Source organism: Artemia franciscana, chromosome 2 (assembly GCF_032884065.1).
Source record: "Artemia franciscana chromosome 2, ASM3288406v1, whole genome shotgun sequence".
In the NCBI taxonomy this organism is placed as follows: Eukaryota; Metazoa; Arthropoda; class Branchiopoda; order Anostraca; family Artemiidae; genus Artemia; species Artemia franciscana.
The window spans coordinates 34762846-34785448 of record NC_088864.1 but is presented as its reverse complement, the minus strand read 5'-3'; the positions used below and the strand labels follow the sequence as shown (position 1 = coordinate 34785448).

At 34.8% G+C, this 22603-nt stretch overlaps 1 protein-coding gene across 1 annotated transcript in view; it reads left to right on the top strand.

Annotated features, from left to right (window-relative positions):
* The window catches only part of LOC136040652 (E3 UFM1-protein ligase 1-like), a 68853-nt gene that overhangs the window by 31037 nt on the left and 15213 nt on the right, over nt 1-22603 (top strand). Inside the window, exons 7-10 of the mRNA XM_065724940.1 lie at nt 3431-3609; nt 10580-10765; nt 14263-14421; nt 21032-21249. Of these exons, the coding sequence (XP_065581012.1) occupies nt 3431-3609; nt 10580-10765; nt 14263-14421; nt 21032-21249 (742 nt within the window). The remainder of the gene's footprint in view (nt 1-3430; nt 3610-10579; nt 10766-14262; nt 14422-21031; nt 21250-22603) is intronic.

Below are 22603 nucleotides of genomic sequence, written 5' to 3'. Positions count from 1 at the left end.
ATCTTGGAAAACGCTTAGAGTAGAGAGATCGGGATGAATCTTGATAAGAAGAATAAGCACAAGTTATAGATACGTGATTGATATAATTGGAACGGATCTGTTCTCTTTGGAGGAGCTGGGGATGTTAATTTGGAAAAATGAGAAAAATTGAGGTATTTTTAACTTAAGAACGGGTGACCGGATCTTAATGAAATTTGATATTTAGAAGGGGCTAATGTCTCAGGGTCCTTATTTCAAATCCCGACCAGATCTGTTGACATTGGGGGGAGTTGGAGGGGGAAACCGGAAATCTTGGAAAACGCTTAGAGTCGAGAAATTGGGATGAAACTTGGTGGGTAGTATAAGCAAATGTTGTAGATACGTGATTTACGTAACCGTACTGGATCCCCTCTCTTTGGAGGAGATAGGGGGTGGGGTTCAGTGGTTTGGCGAGTTTGCTACTTCTGGGCGTGCTAGGACGACGAAAATTGGTAGGTGTGTCAGGGAACTGCACAAATTGACTTGATAAAGTCATTTTCCCGATTCGAACATCTGGGGGGCTGAAGGGAGAGGAAAAATTAGAAAAAAGAGGTATTTATAACCTACGAATGGGTGATCGGATCTTAATAAATTTTGATATTTAGAAGGACCTAGTGACTCAGAGCTCTTATTTCAAATCCCTACTGGCATTAAGCCTTTGATTTTCCCTTTAAATCAATCTATTAATTCTTATAATTTTGCTAGAGCTCATACTATATGAGCTCTTGGCTCTTCCGGCCTCGTCATAAGTGCCATATGAGCTCTTAGCTCTTGTTTATTTAGTTTTTTGATTTTAGTAATTTTTTATTATCTCAAGCGGATCTTTACTTCTATGCATACTTTTCAAGATGGTACTATATCGAGTCCTTAGATGTCCTTAAGTTAAGTCCTTAAGTTAAGATGTACCACTTGAATTTATGGCACAACCGTTGACTGATAAAGTCTAGCTAATATATCTCTTCCACGAATATGAATGAAAGAGTCAAAAATCTTTTGGATCTTTTGTACTAAATGACTAAATGAAATGGAATGATACTCTTTTGGTAGGAGAACGTCAAATGCCAAGGCATACCACTGAGTTCTAAGCGTTGAGCACCTACCCATTGCAAAAATCAAGTGAGTGAGAGCCAAGGGGCTCATTTATTTCAAATATTGACATTTTGTAACGTTAATTTCCAGACCTGTTCTTTTACTCATTCAATAAGATCTGAAAATTATCAATTAATGTTGCTTTAGACCAACTAAGTAAAATAATGTCATCAGTATATGCCAAATAACTAGTTTCAATTGGTAATTAAGTATGTATTGTTTTTAAAGAAGTAACTAAATCTTTCGAACATAAATTAAAAATTCAAGCTAATATTCCTTCTTGTCTAACCGCTCCTTTGACTGATATGTCATCAGAGGAAATCTGAGATCGCGAAGCAACATGGATTCTAAAATCAGAATGCTATGACCGAAAAATTTTGAACCGTGATATAACAAACAAGTAACTTTTGTGACAATCAAAAAGTGATATAACGAGTCTCTCTTAATCCGAGAGGAACTTATTACCTGAAGATAGACAGTATATGCTTGATCACAACCAATAACTCTCGAGAAACCTAGCTGGCTAAACCAAAATCTAGCGAAACAAATAGAGATTCTACACCGACCTCAAATAGCTTACCAAAATGAGAGCCTTTAATAGTGAGGGAAAGAATTGTACGTTTCATACTTGCTTTTTCCATGCGTTGGAACCGCGATTACTATGCCTGCTTTAAAAGTACTTATTTTAAGATTTTTTAACGCTAAATCCTAAGAAAGACTAGAAAAAAAAGCTGAGGATCCCAATGCGAAAAAAGCTCATCAAGCTTCCAGGCCTGCTAAGGATCATCAGACATTAACTTGTGAAAATGATCCACTCACGTTTTTTTTGGTCGATACTCTTTTGGAAAGATTCCTCGAAGCTGCCTTTTTTGCATTGTTTACTACTCTCAACAGTGGTTGTTGGTCATTCGACATATTCTTAAGTAATTTGTATTAACTCATCCTTATTCTGTCGTAATACTCTTTGAAAAGCCGCTTTGCTAGCTTCATCTCATGTTGAGCAGAGTGATTTGAAACCGAGGTCCTCCCAACGACATTAACAAACTTCAACGGAATTATTTGCAAACTACCAATTCTGCATTATTAGACCAACGGGACATCTCAGTTCCCATGTTATATCTTCTTTTCACAGAAACTAATCATACACAATTCAACCCAATGAACAAAGTGGTAGAGCGTGCAATCAGTATCAAGCAAATTTGACTTTGCAGGTTTAAGACTAAAATAGTTAGCTATACCAAATTTAGAAACCTCTTTAACAACAAGTGCTATGTGGGAATGAACAAAAATTTAGGTCCCAAATTAACTTGGTTCTCTCATCTTTATAAAAAAAAATTCTGTTTCTTAACTGTTACATCAGTAAAAGCGAAAACCTGAGAGGTCTATGGTCACTAATTGGAAAATCAACTTAACCACTTTAACAATAACCATTTTAACAACTTTAACCATACTAGAAGCTAGACTGGATATAAAAATGAGAACGTGATCCATTTGGCTGGTTTAACCTGAATTAATAAAATATATACAGTTATAAGGTTTATTTATAATTGATAAATTTTGTAATGAGGAAATAAAATGGGTAGAACGTGCACAAACTGAATGAAGCAGATCGAAATTAAGGCACCCTATGCACATGTATCATATTTTTTCCGAGAATTTGCAAATAAAAGTATTTGATTTCCCAAGTCTGTATTAAAATAAAAGCTCACATTGATCATTCCAATAATCCGTAGGAAAATAGCAATTAGTCAAAATACATTTGAAAAAATGGTAAAAAACCAAAAAATCTTAAAAAGAAATCAAATTTGATTCCAGAATGCTAGGTATAAGAGTGACTAGCCCTCCAGAAAGGTATCCACTAGCAGGTAGAGCAGGGGAGAAATAAGGATTATAACCAGGAAGAAACGAATAAAAATACTGAAAGATAATAAACGAGATGATGTTCCCGTAAGTCTTAGTCGAGGGAGGTGGTATAAAACCTCAAGCTAAAAAAATAGTCGATTAATTTTTTTTTCTCTTTTCTTTTTTATAGATTAATTCGACTATTGAATCAGGTGTTATTAATAGTTTCTAAATTGAGTCTGTGCTACCTTTCTGTCTGGACCCACGTATATTTATAAGCCCCTGGGAATTGGAGGGAAACATTGTACTTGTGGGGAAATTCTACTTGTACGAGTCGGATTAAAGTCATTTTTTATCACAAAGTAAATTGTAATAGTTTATAAAATGATCGAAGAGAGTAAAATTGGTATTTGACATAATAGCCTAGATTATACCTGGAAGCAGGACCGTATTTGCTATATGGAACTTTGATTTTTTCTAGAATATTCCTCTTTAAGACAAGTTGGAATTGGTGAACCCGAAAGCTACGTAAAGAAGCATTTTGCTGAAGATGCAAGTGTGGTTTTCCTGCCTAATTGTGCTGTTGGGAAATCGGTTACTACCCAAGTAGAAGCATGTGTGGATGACGCCTTATCTAGTAACCAATTTATTGATATAATGGTAAGTTGTCCACTTGGTGTTTTTATGCAACGATCAGCGTCTATCAATATTTGCTTTATGCTTACTAGTACAGAACTTTAAGCTTTATACTGACTGGGTCATGTGAGGGTAGAAGTTTTGAGCACCTAATCGGAGCTAGCTAAGTAACCAAAGGATAATAACATTAAGTTGGGACTCCTACATTCATTGTTGGCTCTTACTTCCGTCGGGCGGTGTGAGGTTAGCTTTTTGGCTAATGCATAATGTCATGCTATGTACCTGCAAACGCTGGAGTTAATAATTGATATCTATATATAATTTAATTCAGGGCCCTTCTTTTCATCGCTTGAGTCTTTGGTCCTTACTATGGAGGAATGTTTCGTAATGGTTGTTGATTACTTGTGCTAACATGAGTTAGCTGTCTATTTATTTACACAAATTTGGTAATTCAACTTCTTTCTGTTAGTTTCTTTTTATTGTCGTAAGATCTATCAGTCAGAAACTTTTTGTATATGCTCCTTCACTTTTATTTTAATTTTTTAAATTTAATTTTTTAAATTTAATTTTTTAAATTAATAATTTAATAAATTTTTAATAAATAATATAAATTTAAATAAATCAATTTAATTAATTTGACTTAATAATTAAATTTTAATAAATAATAATTTAATAATAAATTTTAATTAATAAATAAAAAAATTTTTTTTTAGTTTAATTTTTTTAATTTTTAACTTTTCTCCTTAAGACACCCTTTACTACTTCGCAAACTACTACCCTCACACTGTTTATTATCACTATATATTATCACATTCTAAACTCTCTAATTTCATATCATTAGTGTTGGAAAATTATTCTCAGATTCTTATCCAGGAGTCTGTCAGTGTCCTAACAACTAGGAAGGTGCTTTACACTGCACAGATATTGAAGTGTATGCCCTAATTTTTGACTTGAATAAGCTGTAGAACAGTTTTATATTGTATTATACTTTTGGTAGATGTGTAAGAAAAATTTTATTACAGGGAGAAGTGGGGGAAATTTCTCAAAACTAAAAAAAAAAAAAACAGGTGATAATGCGAGAAAAAAAAATCGAAATTCTGTAGTACATGCAAACTTTCGCTGCAATGACTTAAGGTTTCTTACGATTCTTTTAAAGTAAAACCGTATAATGAAGCAGAAATACGTGAAGATTTGTTTTATTTCATTAATGCTGATGTTTTCGTATAAATAATTTGAGTTTTTTCTATTCTCTGTTCGAAGAGAACTAGTCCCTTTTAATTCTAGTTCTTTTTTGTCCTTCTTTAGTTGTTTGGTATTTTTGCTTGGTGTTTTCAATTGGTATTGTAGAGGTATGTCTTAAATTCGATGATGCAAAGCTCTCGTCTTCCATGTGTGAAGATTTGGGTAGCACAAGGTCTTGCTCCAGGATTTCTTGGGTATGAATATATTTACTAGCTTAAGAAGGAAAAAGTGTAAACGAAAGAAAGTGTCAACATCCTCCAATCTTAATTTGATGCTTTTATTTGTAACTGAAAAATCTCTGGAAGGTCTCCTCTAAGCCAAATTAGTTTTAAAAACAAGGTTTTTCTAATTGGAAGTAAAGAGCCAAGTTCAAAAATTGAAAACAGAAAAAATTATTTTTTTGTAACTTATGCAACATAGATTTTCAAAACCGGTGTGAATAAACTGAATCGTAATATCTCCCTATGTTCAAAGATTTTTAAAGACTAGTGCTTCCCTAAAAAATGTAAAACCAACGCAAAGAAATAGGATTAGAGGCAGAAACATCTTTAAGTAGCCAGCAGAAAATAAAAGACTAATATATAAGGCTGTCAATAGTCTTTAATTGTTTATGAAATCAGTAAATTATAGCATGTAAAACATTTATCTAAAAGAAAAATAAAAGGGAGCTCAGTTTTCAGTAAAGGGCTAGTTTCGCAGACTCTGTAAATAGGGGAAAATATTACGATTTAGTTAATATGAACTAGTTTTGCAGATACATGTAAAATAAACTAAAAAGCAGTAATATTTGTTCATTTTAAGTTTTAACCTAGATCTTTAGTTACATCGGAATTTTTTACATTAATTTCTGTTCGTTTTTAGTTTTCTTTTTCTTGAATATACTCAGTAAATTTTGCAAACAGACTTTTGAAGAAACTATAGCTGAAAAGGCTAGATGAAGAAGCAGTAAGAGCCAATACTAGCCAGTATGAGTTGTTTTTAAAAATGACAATAAATATATGAAATATATATATAGGTTGGGCCTCCTCCATATAAAACATGTGAAAATTTTGGAAAATTAGAGTATATAAAGACTTTTATATTTATTGTTCATACAATTTACTAAAATTTGCTTTATTATTATTGCAAATGTTTGCCACACTGCTACATGGAATTTTAAACTTCTCATAAGAAAGTATATCTTTGCTAATTTTACTTCTTGGACTTGAACGTTTAGGAAAACTGACTATTAAAATCATATTATTAAAAAGAATACAATTAAAAAGTTTGGAAAATTCTCCGAATTCAGGGGGTAGCACCCTTCCTCTACTGTCAAATGATGTGCCTGTGTATGACGACAAAACCATTGAGCATTCAAGTACCCCTTAAACAGGGTGGAAGAAGTAAAATTCTAAGTGTGAAAACTTTGCTTGGTTGCACAATTTGACGCTCCTACGATGTTCCAGTGCTCCGCTTGCCCTGAAAAAAAAACCCAAAAAACTATAGATTAAAAAAAGAAAGCACATAAGGCTTTCAAGCGCTTTTTGCGAAATAACCAAACATATATTTTAGTCTTTCTTGTTAGCTTAAACATAAATAGTGTTTGTGTTTAACCTAATAAAGCTGTCAAACCTTGAATTTGTGTGAAAACAGTATTTCACTTAGCAAATTTTTCTCAAAACTCGTTTTTTAATTAGCACTTACTAAGGGGACTGAGAGGAGGAGCATTCAAGAGGAGTGTTTTGAGCTTCTGGCTAAGAATTTTTAGCCATAAAAATTTAATAAGTAAACTGTTTTAGCTTCCAAGTCCATCCACTCTAGAAATGAAACGCAAATCCCCTTTTTTGTATGCCTTACGCCTTCTTTTTATGGCTCATTTAAATTTATTGACCTTGAAGCAGCACTTTCTGCCTTAAATTCATTTTGTGTTATTGTTTTATTGGTTTTATGTCTTTTGTCTTTATTTCTTTTGTTTGTCCTGGCATGCTCATGTTAGCTCCAGCTATTGCAGTGAATAAAATATATTCTATTCTATCTTACGACGGCGTTTTTGCCCCGTTAGTGTTGGAGAAATAAAAATAGAATAAAAAGAGACACACCAGTTTTCAACCTTTTATTTTATGGCAAATTCGCTATATGTCCACCAAGTGACATATAGCGATCACAAATTCTTTTGGTCTGTCTGACCGGTTTAGGCACTTTCAGATAAGCTAGGAAGATGAAATTTTGCAGGCGTTTCAAGGACCAGACCAGATTAAATTAGGAATAGTCCTTTCCCCGATTGGACCATCTGGGGGGGGGGAGAGTGGGGGGACGGTTAATTCGGAAAAATAGAAAAAATGAGGTATTTTTAACGTACGAAATTGTGATCAGATCTTAATGAAATTTGATATTTAGAGAGATATCGTGCCTCAGAGCTCTTATTTTAAATCCCGACCGGATCTGGCGAAATTGGGGGGAGTTAGAGGGGGAAACCTAAAATCTTGGAAAACGCTTCGAATGGAGAGATCAGGATGAAGCTTGGTAGAAAAACTAAGCACAATTCCTAGATACGTGATTGACATAACGGGAACGGATCCGCTCTCTTTGGGGGAGTTGAGGGGAGGGTTAATTCTGAAAAATTAGAAAAATGAGGTATTTATAACTGAAAGAAATTTCATATTTAGAAGGACCTCGCAACTCAAATCTCTTATTTTAAATTCCAACTGGATCCAGTGTCATTGGGGGGAGTTGGGGGGGGGCGGCGGCAATCTTGGAAAAGGCTTAGAGTGGAGGGATCGGGATGAAACATGGTGGGAAAAATAAGCACAAATTCTAAATACATGATTGACATAACCGGAACAGATCCGCTTTCATTGGGGGAGTTGGGGGGAAGGTTAATTCTGAAAAATTAGAAAAACGAGGTATTTTTAACTTACGAAGGAATGCTCGTATCTTGATGAAATTTCATATTTAGAAGTGCCTCGTAACTCGGATCTCTTATTTTAATTTTTCGACCGGATCCATTGTCATTGGGGGAGTTGGGGGGACCGGAAATCTTGGAAAACGCTTAGAGTGGAGAGGTCAGGGTGAAACTTGGCGGGAAGAATACGCACAAGTCCAAGATATGTGACTGACACAGCCGGACCGGATCCATTCTCTTTGGGGGAGTTGGGGGGAGGGGGTAATTGAGTAAACTAGAAAATATAAGGCATTTGTAACTTACGAACGGGTGATCAGATCTTAAGGAAATTTGATATTTAGAAGGATCTTGTGCTTCAGAGCTCTTATTATAAATCACGACCAGATCCGGTGACATTGGGGGGGGGGGGGGGAAGTTCGAGGGGAAACTGGAAATCTTGGAAAACGTGAATATTGAGGTTTCTTTATCTTACGAATGGGTGATCGGATCTTAATGAAACTTAATATTTAGAAAGATCTTATGTCTCAGATGCTCCATTTTCATTTTGAATCGGATTCAGGGACATAGGGGTACGGAGGAGAGAAACAAAAATCTTGGAAACCGGAAATCTTGGAAAACACTTAGAGTGGGGAGATCGGGATGAAACTTGATAGGAAGAATAAGCACAAGTTATAGATACATGATAGATATAATTGGAACGGATCCGTTCACTTTGGGGGACTTGGTGGTGTTAATTCGGAAAAATTAGAAAAATTGAGTTATTTTTAACTTAAGAACGGGTGACCTGATCTTAATGAAATTTGATATTTAAAAGGAACTCATTTCTCAGAGCTCTTGTTTTAAATACCGACCAGATCTAATGACATTGGGGGGAGTTGGAGGGGGATACCATAAATATTGGAAAACGCTTAGAGTTGAGAGATCGGGATGAAACTTGGTGGGGAGAATAAGCAAATGTCGTAGATACGTGATTGACATAACCGGAATGGATCCGCTCTCTTTGGGGGAGTTAGGGGGCTCAGTGCTTTGGCGAGTTTGGTGCTTCTGGATGTGCTAGGACGATGAAAATTGGTAGGCTTGTCAGGGACCTCCACAAATTGACTTGATAAAATTGTTTTCCCCGATTCGACCATCTGGGGGGGGGGTTGAAAGGAGAGGAAAAATTTAAAAAATGAGGTATTTTTCGCTTACGAGTGGGTGATCGGATCTTAATGAAATTTGATATTTAAAGGACCTTGTGTCTCAGAGCTCTTATTTTCAATCCCGATCGGCATTAAGCCTCTGATTTTCCTTTAAATTCGACCTATTGATTCTTAGAATTTTGCTAGAGCTCATGCCATGGCTCTTGGCTCTTCCGACCATGTGCCATGTGAGCTCTTAGCTATTGTTTCGAATTATCCAAGACATTTTTTTCGTATATTAACCTTTATTGTTAAGATAAATATAAATGACAGTTGTTATTTCAAAATTAAACTTAAAAGAACTTTTTTTCATTAGGTATTTTTTGTTCAAAAACTTGTTTTTTACTTTTAGCTTACTGGTGGGTCTGGAAGGGGGAGTACATAAGAGAAGAGTTGCAAACCTCCATCCAAGGGTTTTGACCGTGAAGACTATAATGGTTCCCGTTTTATGCTTGCAAGCCTCTCAGCTCCAGAAAAGGTGCCAAAAACTGCCAGATTTGTGTCGTATTGCACTTGGCGTTAGTGTGGTGTTTACGTCTGCCTTGTTTTTTTTTACCTCGTTTTCAAGATGGGGACCTCAAACCTTCAGTTCAGGGTTTTGGACCATTTAAATTATAATAGTGCCATTTTTGTGCTTCCCTACCTTTCAAATCAGAAATGTTGTCAAAAAGTAACATTCAATGCCTTATGGAACTTTACAATGGCTTTACCAAGACGAATTTCGGAAAAAGCACGTATATATGACCAAGAGCTTTGAAATGATTCATTAAACATCTGTCTGTGATACTGCAGTAGCCTGCTAGTTCTGCTAGTCAGCAGACAATGTATGAAATTTACTAAGGGCCTGGGAGGCGGAGTATAAAAGAAATACTGTAAAAATCTGCTTAAGAGTTTTTGATCCTGTAGTTTATAATGATATCCTTTTTATGCTCCCCAGTCTTTCCACTCGAGATTTGACAATAAAAAAAAAAAAAAAGATATTTTGTGTATCATACGGGGTATATAGATGAAGTAATCGATACGAATTAATAAAAGAAGGTAGATATAATCAGTAGCATTTAAGTGACCCATTAAACATTTCTCTATACGATTTCGCGGTAGCCTGCTAGCCTTGAAAAAATAAAAAAAAGTAGACATTAATGCTACCAAAATAGTCAAGTGGTTTTCCTTGTCGTTCAAGGTAGAGGACTGTAATTCTTCTGCAAAGGTTTCGACTATGGTGATTTCAATGGTGCACTTTTCATCTCGATTCACCGTCATTTTTTAGATCCGTGCAAGTTTTCATTTTGCAATAATCTTTTGCTATAAAAATTAACGAAATATTACATACCATTCCTAAATCAACTTCGAACGGCGATTATTTCTCATTAGATAGTTTTTCCCAAAACTTGTTTTAGACTTTCGCTTACTATGGGTCGTGGTTTGCTCTTTACTAGGTTGCGACTGTTGCTACAATCATGACTCTCCTGCTGTTCCTCCTTTTTTTTAAACCCTAGTCATTTCAAGTCACTACGACAACCTTTAATACCCGTTTCAAAAGCTATCTAATTGCCGCGGTAAAATCTTTCCTTTGTTTCGCTAGTGCAATTGTGACTCGAAGTGATTCGAATTTCGAATGTTAACAGACGAATGAAAACGTGTATTTTAATCGTCTGTAAAAAAAAATTATATCCTTATAAATGTCTTTCAGCCTTTACTACCATCCGTTATTTCAATGGAAGACGCTTCAAAGCTTCTTAAGAAAATCTTAATCGAAGCATCTCAAAGTAGTTCCAGCAAGCCTGTTGTATTTGGTGAAACATGTGTGACCAACGAGAAACATTTGGAAGATTTGACGAAACTTTTCGAAAAAGCCATTCAAGAGAAAGCAAATATGGTAATTTAATCGTTTTGCATATATATATATATATATATATATATATATATATATATATATATATTACTTATATTTTTCCCCCTTTGTTTCATTCATCTACACCATGTTATGCACAATATTGATTTGTAATTGAAAAGTTCAATTTTTCTAGAGAGTTTCGAATTCAGTTGGGTCTCAAATGACTTCTTGCAAAGATATACTAATATTCACTGGAAAATAGGATTTTGCTTAGCAACTTTTCCTCTTTTCTTTTCGTTTCTCCTGTTTTTTTTTTCTGTTCTTTTTTGTTCTACTTTTTTTATATGTGAAGTTCTCTTTATTTCTGAATTTTATTTAGATTCCACAGAAGCTGTTAAGTGTGGTAAGTGGAACATCGATGAATGTCCGCGTGAAAAACTTTTTTCTTATTAAACAACTATTAAATTTTGATTAAAAGCTTGATACTAAAGTGAGCTCCAAAGGATGCCTCTTCTTCTAATTAAATAAAAAAAACAAACACGTTTTTTAACTGAAAGTAAGCAGCGACATTAAAACTTGAGATGAACAGAAATTGTTTCATATATGAAAGGGGCTGCCTCCTCATCAACGCCCCGCTCTTTACGCTAAAATTTGACTCTTTCTCTTAAATCTCCTTTTTAAACAGTAAAAAACTTTAGCGTAAAGAGCGGGGCGTTGATGAGGAGGCAGCTCCTTTCATATACGAAGTAATTTCTGTTCGCTTTAAGTTTTAATGTCGCTCCTTACTTTCAGTTAAAACACTTGTTTGATTTTTATTTAATTTCTGAACGTTTTAGAATCAATTCATGTTTTGATTTTGGCTCTCTGCAGATGAATAATTAAAACCAAATTTTGCATATTTACTTTTTGGCTAAATGGCTTTCTCATAGTTTTGATCGAATGATTTTGAAAAAAAGGAGCGGAGAGGAGGCCTAGTTGCCCTGCGATTTTTTGGTTTCTTAAAAAGGCAACTAGAACTTTTTATTTTTTACAAATGTTTTTATTTGTAAAAGGTATACGTAACTTACAAATCAGCTTACGTAACGAACTTCTGTATTCTCATGTTTTTATTACGTATATGGGGGGTTCACCCCCTCGTCAGTACCTCGCCCTTTATACTAAAGCTTAAATTTTGTCTCAATTCATTAAGAATGACCCCTGAATCACAAAAGCCGTAGAATAAATAGTTAAAATTAATAAAAAAAATACTTTAGCGTAAAGAGCGAGGTGTTAGGAGGAGGTGAGCCCCTCCTAGGCGTAATAATTTCTGTTCGTTTTAATTTTTAATGCTGCTCCTTACTTCCAGTTGAAAAAACCTTTTCATATTTATTTTTTTAATTTTTTTTTTTTAATAATGCTACAAAATCCTGCGCTCCCTTCATGGAACTTTTTCCCCCATGACAAATTCCTCGATGGAAAGTTCTTCCAACATATCCCCCTCTTCTCAGCCCTTCTCCCCAACCAAAAAAATCCCCCTGAAAACGTCTGTACACTTCCCAATAACCATTACTATATGTAAGCACTGGTCAAAGTTTGTAACTTCCATCCCCTCCCACGGGGACTGTGGGGGAGTAAGTCGTCCCCAAAGACATAGTTATAAGGTTTTTCGACTACGCTGAATAAAATGGCTATCTCAGAATTTTGATCCGATGACTTTAGGAAAGTTGACTTTAGGAGCTTGAAACTTCTAAAATAGGGTTCTCTGATACGCTGAATCTGATGGTGTGATTTTCTTTAAGATTTTATGACTTTTGGGGGTTGTGTCCCCCTATTTTCTAAAATAAGGCAAATTTTCTCAGGCTCGTAACTTTTGATGGGTAAGACTAAACTTGATGAAACTTAAATATCTAAAATCAGCATTAAAATATGATTCTTTTGATGTAGCTATTAGTATCAAAATCCCATGTTTTAGAGTTTTGGTTACTATTGAGCCGGGTCGCTCCTTACTACAGTTCTACCACGAACTGTTTGATTCTACTGAATGAAGAGTGAATGTCTAATGAAAGAGCAAAAATAAGGCAAGGAGACTACTGAGAAGAAAGAGCTGGAAGTGCTGATAGATGTCTTTCAAGGAAGAACAAAATAGTAATAGATACTTCAAACAAGAAGAACATAGAAACCAAGAAGTCGATTGTAGATCGATAATGAGTTATAATAATTGAATATAATAACATAATAATTATAATAATCGAATAATATGATAATCGATTGTAGATCGATAATGAGTTATAATAATCGAAATAATCGAATATAATAATATAATAATCGAATAATATGATAATCGATTGTAGATCGATAATGAGTTATAATAGTCGATATAATAATATAATAATTATATTAATCGAATAATATGATAATCGATTGTAGATTGATAATGACAAGAAGTTGATAATGAGAAATTTTTTGAAAGCTCTGTCATTTTTTGAGGTGTATTCATTTGACACTCTTGAAACAAAGTGTGATAGGTCGGTATGACAGTGAACTAGGTTAATATGCCATTCACCCTATGGCTATGAATAAAATGGGCGAATATTTGTCTTGTGAGAAATATTACTCAACTTAACTGATTTATATTCAAAACGAAACAGAGTAACAAGACTGTTGGTCTTGTGTTACACCCATGTTGTTGGGCATTTGATCTCAAAGGAAGATATGGCTAAAAGTTGTTTTTTTAACTGTTAATCATATTTACATATTTAGTAACTTTTGGAGCCTTTTGAGCTCATATTGTACGTTTTTTTCTTTGCTTTTTTACCGGAAGTTAATTGTTACAATTTCTGTAAAGTAGCTATTTACAGTCTAGATTTTAAAGTGACCTGAAATAACAGTATTAGTTAAATTAGGGGCCTCTTTCAAAGATATGAGGTTTGCGGTTTTATTTGTTTAGGCATTTAGTCAAGATATAATCATGTGCCTTTTAAAATACCTTAAGTATCTCCTTGTTTCCCATTAAGTCATTAGAGTAGAGCCTTAGATGTCAGTAACCCTTTGTAAAATAAGGATCCTGTTTCACCTTACCTTTAACTGTAAGAATTTTTTAATGATCTGTGGGGATTACCGTCATACGTTAGATTTAAAGTTAGCACAGTAGGAGCAGCTAGATCTTCAGTAAATTCTTCTTTCTGGCCTTGATTTTCATTGGTAAAGTTTTAAAACATCAGATGCAAAGACGGTAGAGGAAGAGGAAAATAAGAAAATATATTAGGATATGTTGTGTCACGCGCAACATAAAACTTTAAATCGGAGATTACCTTTGATAAGAAAGTTTGTGACATAATCAGGTACGCTAAAGGCTTCAATAAAAAGAAAAATTCTAATTTATAGGAATTATGGATTTATATATTCCCAACTTTTCATAAGAGCAATATTTTTGCGCTTTCATTTTATATTCAGAAGAAAAAGTATCATAAGACGTATCTTGAAGTAAAGCAATAAATTCTTCGTTTTTCTTTGTTTTATCTTTTTAATCAGAGGAAGCTAATGCCAATTTTTGATTTTAGATTGTTACAACACCACAATACATCCAATTTCAGTCTGGACAAGGGTTAGTTACCCCTGCTAAAGCTAGTCGCATTGGCTCAGAGGCATTCGGAGTAAAGTCAAAGAAAGAAGACAGAAGAAAACGTGCCTCTGAAGGGAAAGCTGGAGGTGGTACGCAGGTTAGCCATTTGCATTTTGCTGATTTTTTAAATTAGATCTTCATACGCTGTGTCATCTTGATAATTCCTACAATTAAGTTACTTGTTTAATCAACTTAAAACCTTCTGAAAGCTTATCCACAGGAGGGTAAGCAAAGAGCAAAGATGGTAAAAAAGAGTAAATAAACAAAAACTTGTGCTACAGTAAGTGAGGTTTAAGGAATATAATTTCTCAGAGTCTCTATTTCAAAGTTTATTCGTAAACTCAAATATTTTAATATATGATATTTAAACTATAAACTGACTGCAAAAAGTACACTATTTCTTTTGCCAACTAATTTGATGGTATTTCTTCACTTTGTTAAATTTAAACGAGTTTGCTTTGTAGTGTTCAGACTTTTAAGGATTTGGATGCATCTTGAGGTTTTTTTTGTTCCTCTTGAAGATGATTCAGATTTGTGATTTGGGGGTTTGGGGTTTGACTTGATGAAATATCAGTTTAACCCGTATCCAACTAGCCAAAGAGTCTGTCGGAATAAAGGCTTGAAAAAGAAAACAAATTGCAGCACGTAATCTTTTGTGAAGAATGGAGAAAAGATTCCTCCCTCCCCCAAGCAAGTTCTAAGCCCCCCTCCCTTCAGAAAGAAAAAACTTTTATAAAGACTTACCGGACTACGTATGAAATTCGTACCCTTTTAAGGAACTTACGGACACTACATGCCGTCCCTATAATGGAAATAATCGCTTGTTGTTAGGCTTCAGGCATAAAAAGAATAACAAAAAAATATATTCTGTCTCGTGAGGATCAGAAGCCTACTTACTCTAATCGCATTATAGAGACATACTTGCTTCAGGTACCCACTGTATAACATGATTGTTTTCAACATGTGACTGTTTTCTGATTAACGATTGGTGGGAATTATTTGTACTTACTGGCTATGTAGAGTCAGATTTGGCTTCGTTGGATAAGATCTTTTGAAACAGTTTTGAACAAAAAAAAAAAAAAAAAAAAAAAAAAAAAAACACGTGCGAATTTAAACCTCAAGCCAGAATAAATAAGCTTACATAAAATTTAAATTAAAAAGAAAGCCTTCTTGGAAAGTAAAATACGAATTTAAAGCTTAAAATTAAAAAAAATTAGCTTATACAAGACATAAAATTTAAAACAAAAAGAAATTACTTCGAATAATTTGTGCTCCGCTGAAAACTTTAAATGAAAATTCTTGCTTAGTAAAACCTTCTCTACGCTTGAAAGGATTGGGCTCATAAAGAAAAAAAAAACAGCGGAAAAACAAGATTGTTTTATAGTATTATAACTAAATTAATTGTCGCAAATTTTTTGTGTAGATGGTTTTTACCATAAATTAGTGTGTTACTGCCGCTTTCAAACCCCCTTAAAGGCTAGAGTATCATTTTCACTGAGATGAACATTGCATAAATATTCAACTTGAAAGTCTAGACGATTGATTTTCTCTATTATTAGAAAGCAATGGACTTGGAGCAAAACGAACATTGGCGAAAATTTATTGCTTTATAGACTAATAAAAGCTATTAGGTTGTTACACAAGTTTTACAAAAAAAAATAAATCAAAGATACAATTTCCATCCAGGTTTTCAAAAGGGTGTATGTGAAATATCTCCAAAAGGCTATGACATTATGTTGAACATCTACAGAATGTCCTATTCAATCAAAAGACATTATGTGCATCCAGGCTGTTAGAATGATATTTTTTCCACGCCACAGGTCAAAGTGACAAATAAAACAGTTAAAGTGTCAGAACAAAGAGAGCTGAGTAATGCCTTTGATATATATTCATGATCTTATTTTCTAGCTATATTTTCATATTTCTTATTTAATATTCATTATCTAGGTATTTCACATACACCCTTTTGAAAACCTGGATGCAGATTGTACCTTTGATTTATTTCAACACCCCCCTCACCTTTTTTCAAAAATTTGACTTAATATCCTTACGTTCCTCAGTTTTGCTCATACCATTTTAACAACCTGGATGCACATGATATCTTTTTATTTACTTCAAAATACCGCTATACATTTTCTGAAAGTTTCAACTAAATATTGTCTGTCGCTCCTGAAATATTGCTGGTACATCCTTTTGAAAACCGGGCTGTGCACATAGTATCTTTTGATTAAGTTCGACATCCCCCTCAACATTCTCTGGAAGTTTCAGCTTAATACACTTCCCTAGCTGTTCTTGAAATATTGAAGATATCCCGCTTTGACAACCTGGATGGATATGTGATTTGGCGCAACATCCCCCTCAACATTCTCTGAAAGTTCAAGCTTAAAACCCTATAAATAACCCTTAGCCTTTAAAATAAGCCCTTAACAGTCCCTGAAATATTGCAGGTGTACCCGTTTGAACATCTGGATGCACATAGTCTTTTGGTTTGGTTCAACATCTCCCTCAGCACTCGCTCAAATTTTCAACTCAATAACGTTTACCATTTTTGAGATATTGTTCGTAAACCCTTTTGACAACCTGGATGCACTGTGCCATTTTGAGAAGCAAGATACACTTAAACTCTTTTGATTTGGTTCACTAGTTCTAGATATAATGGCAGAAGTAACAGTAGTATTTGGAGTTGCAATCGTAGTAGTAGTAGTAGCTGCAGTTGTAAGTAGTGGCATTCGCAAGTTTTATTTATCACAAGTAGTCGCAGTCACACGTAGCCGCAGTCGCAACTTGTCCCAGTCAAAAGTTGTCACAGTTGCATTAGCTAGCAGTCGCAGTAACAGTTGTAATTATCGCAGTCGCAGGTAGTGACATTCATTGTCGCAAGTGTAAGGAGTAAGGACGTTGTAAGGAGCATCAGATTGTCAGTAGTCGCAGTTTTAGCAGTAGTGACACAGAAAGTTTCAAGTTAATAACGCTTGGATGTTCCTAAGAGTTTTGTAGGTTTAGTTCAGCGTCCATCTCAATAGTTTCACCTTAATATCCTTTGCCTTCTTGGACATGTCCAGGACTAAACATTCTCCACTTTCCCAACGATAAATCCTGTATGTAAACAATGGGTAGCCTTTCCTTAGATATTGCCGGTCCACCCTTTTGACAACCACCATACACGTGCTGTGTTTTGATTCTGTTCAGCATTTTAGTGTATTAGGTGTATTAAGTATTTAGGGTGTTAAGTTCAACCTTAATACCATAAGCCTATTTGTAGACCCGAGATCAAACATGCCCCCATTTCCAAACCCTATATGTCAACAATGTGCAACTTGCATAACTCACAGCCCTTGTCTCAGGAGCTGTGGGGGTAATTTTGACCCCGGAAGCATAGCTATTTTGAACAAAATGGCTATATTAAAATTTTGATCAGATTTCTCTGTAAGAGATGGCATCTAACACGGGCGTGGGGGGTGTAGGTTGCCCTCCGATCCGTTTTGACTCTTAAAAGGGCACTGGAACTTCAATTGTCAATCGATGGAATCCCTAAAATTTCGGCGTCCACCCGGGCGTCCATGTGAAGTGGCTCTGGGGTAAAATAATATAAATAAGTTTATACATTGAAGCCTCATAGCTCTTAAGTACAGGCAACGCTAAGTGTTGCCTCATGACATAAAACTATTCTTTAAATAATCCTGGAATAGCTTTGAATTGAAAAAGCTAGAGAATGACTGTAGGTGTGAAGCTGAGGGTGAAGAATTCTGGGGGGGGGCATACGGGCCCTGAGGCCCCATTTTGTATCTCATATTGTGCAGACAGAACACTCTTGTATCGCTCTGATTTCCATAAGGTGTTGTATATACACTATTCTTGAGATATTTACCTTACCTGTGTTTTTATTTTGGACGTATTTATTGTAGGAATAGGTTCAGATCTTTAGTCAGCAAGCTCAGATATTCTCAAATATCAACTGAGGTAGCAATAAAACCGTTTGTAACATATGCACTTAATTTGTTTTGGTTTAGGACTTCTATAATGACAGTAACTATAATGAACAAGGTCAAAAACATCAAATATAGCCTAGATGTTCGTGAAACAAATTTCGGAAAATATGTGCTTTTTTGTAAGATCACATTCAGGATTTGATCTTAATTTTTCTACTCATTAACGTTGATTCCTTTAGGACCATTCCATTAACAAATCCCTGGATGATCACGATAAAAAAAAAACGATACATCTCTATTTGTGAGAAGCTGGAGTTTAAGGGTGTGGGAGGGGCATGGACCTCTTGATCTTACTGATGCTGCTGCAATCATACAAAATGAAATTCCTCAATAATTCAATAGATCTATTTGCGTCCGATTTTTAATCAGCAATCTCAGAAATTCTTAATTTCCTTTGAAAGGGAAAATCACACTCTAATTATGAAACTTGTGCTTGATTTTAGACATCAAGTACAGTTGGTGATTTTTAGTGTTAATATTTAATCATTCTGGACAATTTTGTAAACAGTTCCTGATTATCGCGAATCAAGCGCTATCGTTACCATGTTATCGGCAACGATAGCCGATAACATGGCTATCGTTGCTAATTTTAAGGTGCGGAGTCTGAGGGGCATGGGCCCTTGGTCTGCGCTTTGCGCCTTTCAATCATTGTAGGACTCTAATTTCAATAAGATGTAACATTTCAACCTTTCTATTATTAAATAAAAAAAGTTTTTTAACTGAAAGTAAAGAGCAACATTAAAACTTAAAACGAACAGAAATTACTTCGTGTATGAAAGGGGCTGCTTCCTCATCAATACCCCGCTCTTTACGCCAAAGTTTGAAAAGCTCTTTCTCTCAACTCTTCTTTTTAAAACAGTAAAAAACTTTAGTTGATGAGGAAGCAGCCCCTTTCATATACGAAGTAATTTCTGTCCGTTTTAAGTTTTAATGTCGCTCCTTACTTTCAGTTAAAAAAAACTTTGTTTTTTTTTGTTTAATTTCTGAACGTTTTTGAATCAATGCATGTTTTGATTTTGGCTCTCCGCAGAGGAATAATTAAAACGAAATTTGCATATTTTTTTTTTTTGTTAAATGGCTTTCTCATAGTTTTGATCGAATGATTTTGAGAAAAAAAAAAGAGCGGAGGAGGAAGCCTAGTTGCCCTACGATTTTTTTTTTGTTACTTAAAAAGGCAATTAGAACTTTGAATTTTTTTACGAATGTTTTTATTAGTAAAAGGTGTACGTAACTTATAAATTAGCTTACGTAACGAACTTTTGTATTCTCATGTTTTTTATTACATATATGAGGGGGTTCACCCCTCGTCAGTACCTCGCTCTTTACACTAAAGCTTAAATTCTGTCCCAATTCATTAAGAATGACCCCTGAATCACAAAAGCCGTAGAATAAATAGTTAAAATTACTAAAAATACTTCAGCGTAAAGAGCGAGGTATTAGGAGGAGGTGAGCCCCTCAAAGGCGTAATAATTTCTGTTCGTTTTAAGTTTTAATGCTGCTTCTTACTTGCAGTTGAAAAAACCTTTTCATATTTATTTTTTCTTTTTTTTTAAATAATGCTAGAAAATCCTGCGCTCCCTTCATGGAACTTTTTTTTCCCATGACAAATTCCTCGATGGAAAGTTCCCCCAACATATCCCCCTCTTCTCAGCCCCTCCCCCAACCAAAAAATCCCCCTGAAAACGTCTGTACACTTCCCAATAACCATTACTATATGTAAGCACTGGTCAAAGTTTGTAACTTGTAGCCCCTCCCATGGGGACTGTAGGGGAGTAAGTCGTCCCCAAAGACATAGTTATAAGGTTTTTCGACTACGTTGAATAAATGGCTATCTCAAAATTTTGATCCGTTGACTTGGGAAAATAATTAGCGTGGGAGGGGGCCTAGGTGCTCTCCAATTTTTTTGGTCACTTAAAATGGGCACTAGAACTTTTCATTTCCATTAGAATGAGCCCTCTCGCAACATTCTAGAACCACTGGGTCGATGCGATCACTTCTGGAAAAAAGAAAACAAACAAATAAACACGCATCCGTGATCTGCCTTCCTGGCAAAAAATACAAAATTCCACTTTTTTGTAGATTGGAGCTTGATACTTCTACAATAGGGTTCTCTGATACGCTGAATCTGATGGTGTGATTTTCGTTAAGATTCTATGACTTTTAGGGGATGTTTCCCCCTATTTTCTAAAATAAGGCAAATTTTCTCAGGCTCGTAACTTTTGATGGGTGAGACTAAGCTTGATGAAACTTATATATTTGAAATCAGCATTAAAATGTGATTCTTTTGATGTAGCTATTGGTATCGAAATTCCATTTTTAGAGCTTTGGTTACTATTGAGCCGGGTCGCTCGTTACTACAGTTCGTTACCACGAACTGTTTGAAAATGTACCTATAAAGCCTCTGTTCTCTGTTCTTGTGTAATTCATGTTTCTTGGTCCTGGAACTGCAACAAGCATGTTGAATGCTTGGATGTTACACAATCAAGCATATAAAATTCTAAAAAGCATGCCATGTAATTTTTCCTATGCATATTTTTTTTTATTTGTTATGTGTGCAGTAACTCACGGCCCTTGAATAGATTCTTGTTGGCCCATAAGGGATAGGTGGGTCACAGTTAGAGAAACTATAAAAAATTCCGAGGTGAGTTATATTAGTGACTTATCTGACTTTCATCTGAAATTTCATGCAGTATTTCTAATTTGTTCGTTTTTTTTTAGGGAAGAGAAACTAAGACAAAGGCGACAAAGAAGAAATATATGAAAGGCCGTGGTGATGATAGTGAGTCAGAAGGAGAGCAGCCATGCGTAGAATCGAAAACTTCACCATTTTTTCAATTTTTACCTGCTTCAGATCTTATTGAAGAGCTGCGGAAGGACGAGTTTTTGCAAGAACTATCTGACGACATTTTAGAGGAAGTCGCTAGTTATCTTTTGAGGTAATTCCTTTCTAAACAGCGCCGTAAGCTTTTTTTTCTAAAACCCTGGTTGCTGCTAGCCTAAGGCAAACATTGAAATTATCACTCTTTTTTATAATTTGAACCCTTGAAAGTCCTTGCAGATTAGCTAGCCAAATCATTCCCCTTTCGATTCATCGGATATTCAGACTTTTCAATTGTGTTTCCACTAGCATTCAAACTTTTGGTTCTATATTGATTGTAATGATGACTATTCTTTTGAATTGATGTCCTATAATAAAACCTTTCAGAATTGATTGTTCTTCCATCTTTATCTCTGTTATTAGCAGCTGTGTAGCTGTTGTCTTACTTCTCTCACTCTGTCCATATAATTCATTCTTCAAGTAACTCGAGAATGGCCTATAGTGAATTGAGTATGCATTTGCGCACTAACAGACTGGACGTCTAGATCCACTACAAGGCTCTAATGCCGTTTGGCACCGTTTCATTGAATTTGTTTTTAAGGACCAAAAAAGTAAAACAATCAAAAAGCTTGTATAATTTTCTAGAGAAGAAATAAATCAGAAAACTGAATACTATAGGAACCCTGTATTTTCGAAAGGAAAATGACTATTGAAAAAATCAGAGCAAAAACTTTGAGAATTTTTTTTTTTTTTTTAAGTATTTAACTTGTAGTCTTCTAAAACAAAGAGAGAGAGAAAGAAATCTCTTGATGAAGAAAACAAACGGGACTAGGGCGATTGGAAGGAAAAGACAAAACTAAAGCAATGCGGATATTTCGCCTGTGTGAAACAAGGCGTCTTCAATGCTAAGAAAACAAATATAAAAACTAAAATAACGTAAAATCACATAAAATCATAAACCAAGAAATGAAAACAATAAATATCCATATGTTCAGTTGTTGCCACTGTTACTGAGCGCCACAGAAGCTAAATAGAAGCAAAACACAGAAGCCAAAAACTCAATTTTCATTTGCGATTCGCTTTAGTTTCGTCGTAGCCTTCTACTGGCTGAATTCCTGTTTGTTTTTTTCGTCGTGAGATTTCTCTCTCTCTTTGTTTTTGTCTCGGCTGGCCAGTTTAGCTTTACATCTTTCATTTGTAGTCTTCAAAAATTCAAGATTTTTTTTTCAAAGGCAAGAGCCAACGAACAGTTCCTGCGCAAAATAGCATTTCGAAAAATTATTAAGTGTTGAAATTCAAACATAGCCAATGTCAACTTGAGTGGGATTTTTTAAGTACCGTTTGCCAAATTACCTTAGAGAATGCTCTATAACTATTATCAGAGATGGGCTGATTGAATCATGCTTAACGCATGAAGTACTTCTAAACCCAATTTTAAACAAGTGTTAAGGCAATATTGATTGGTTGCAAAA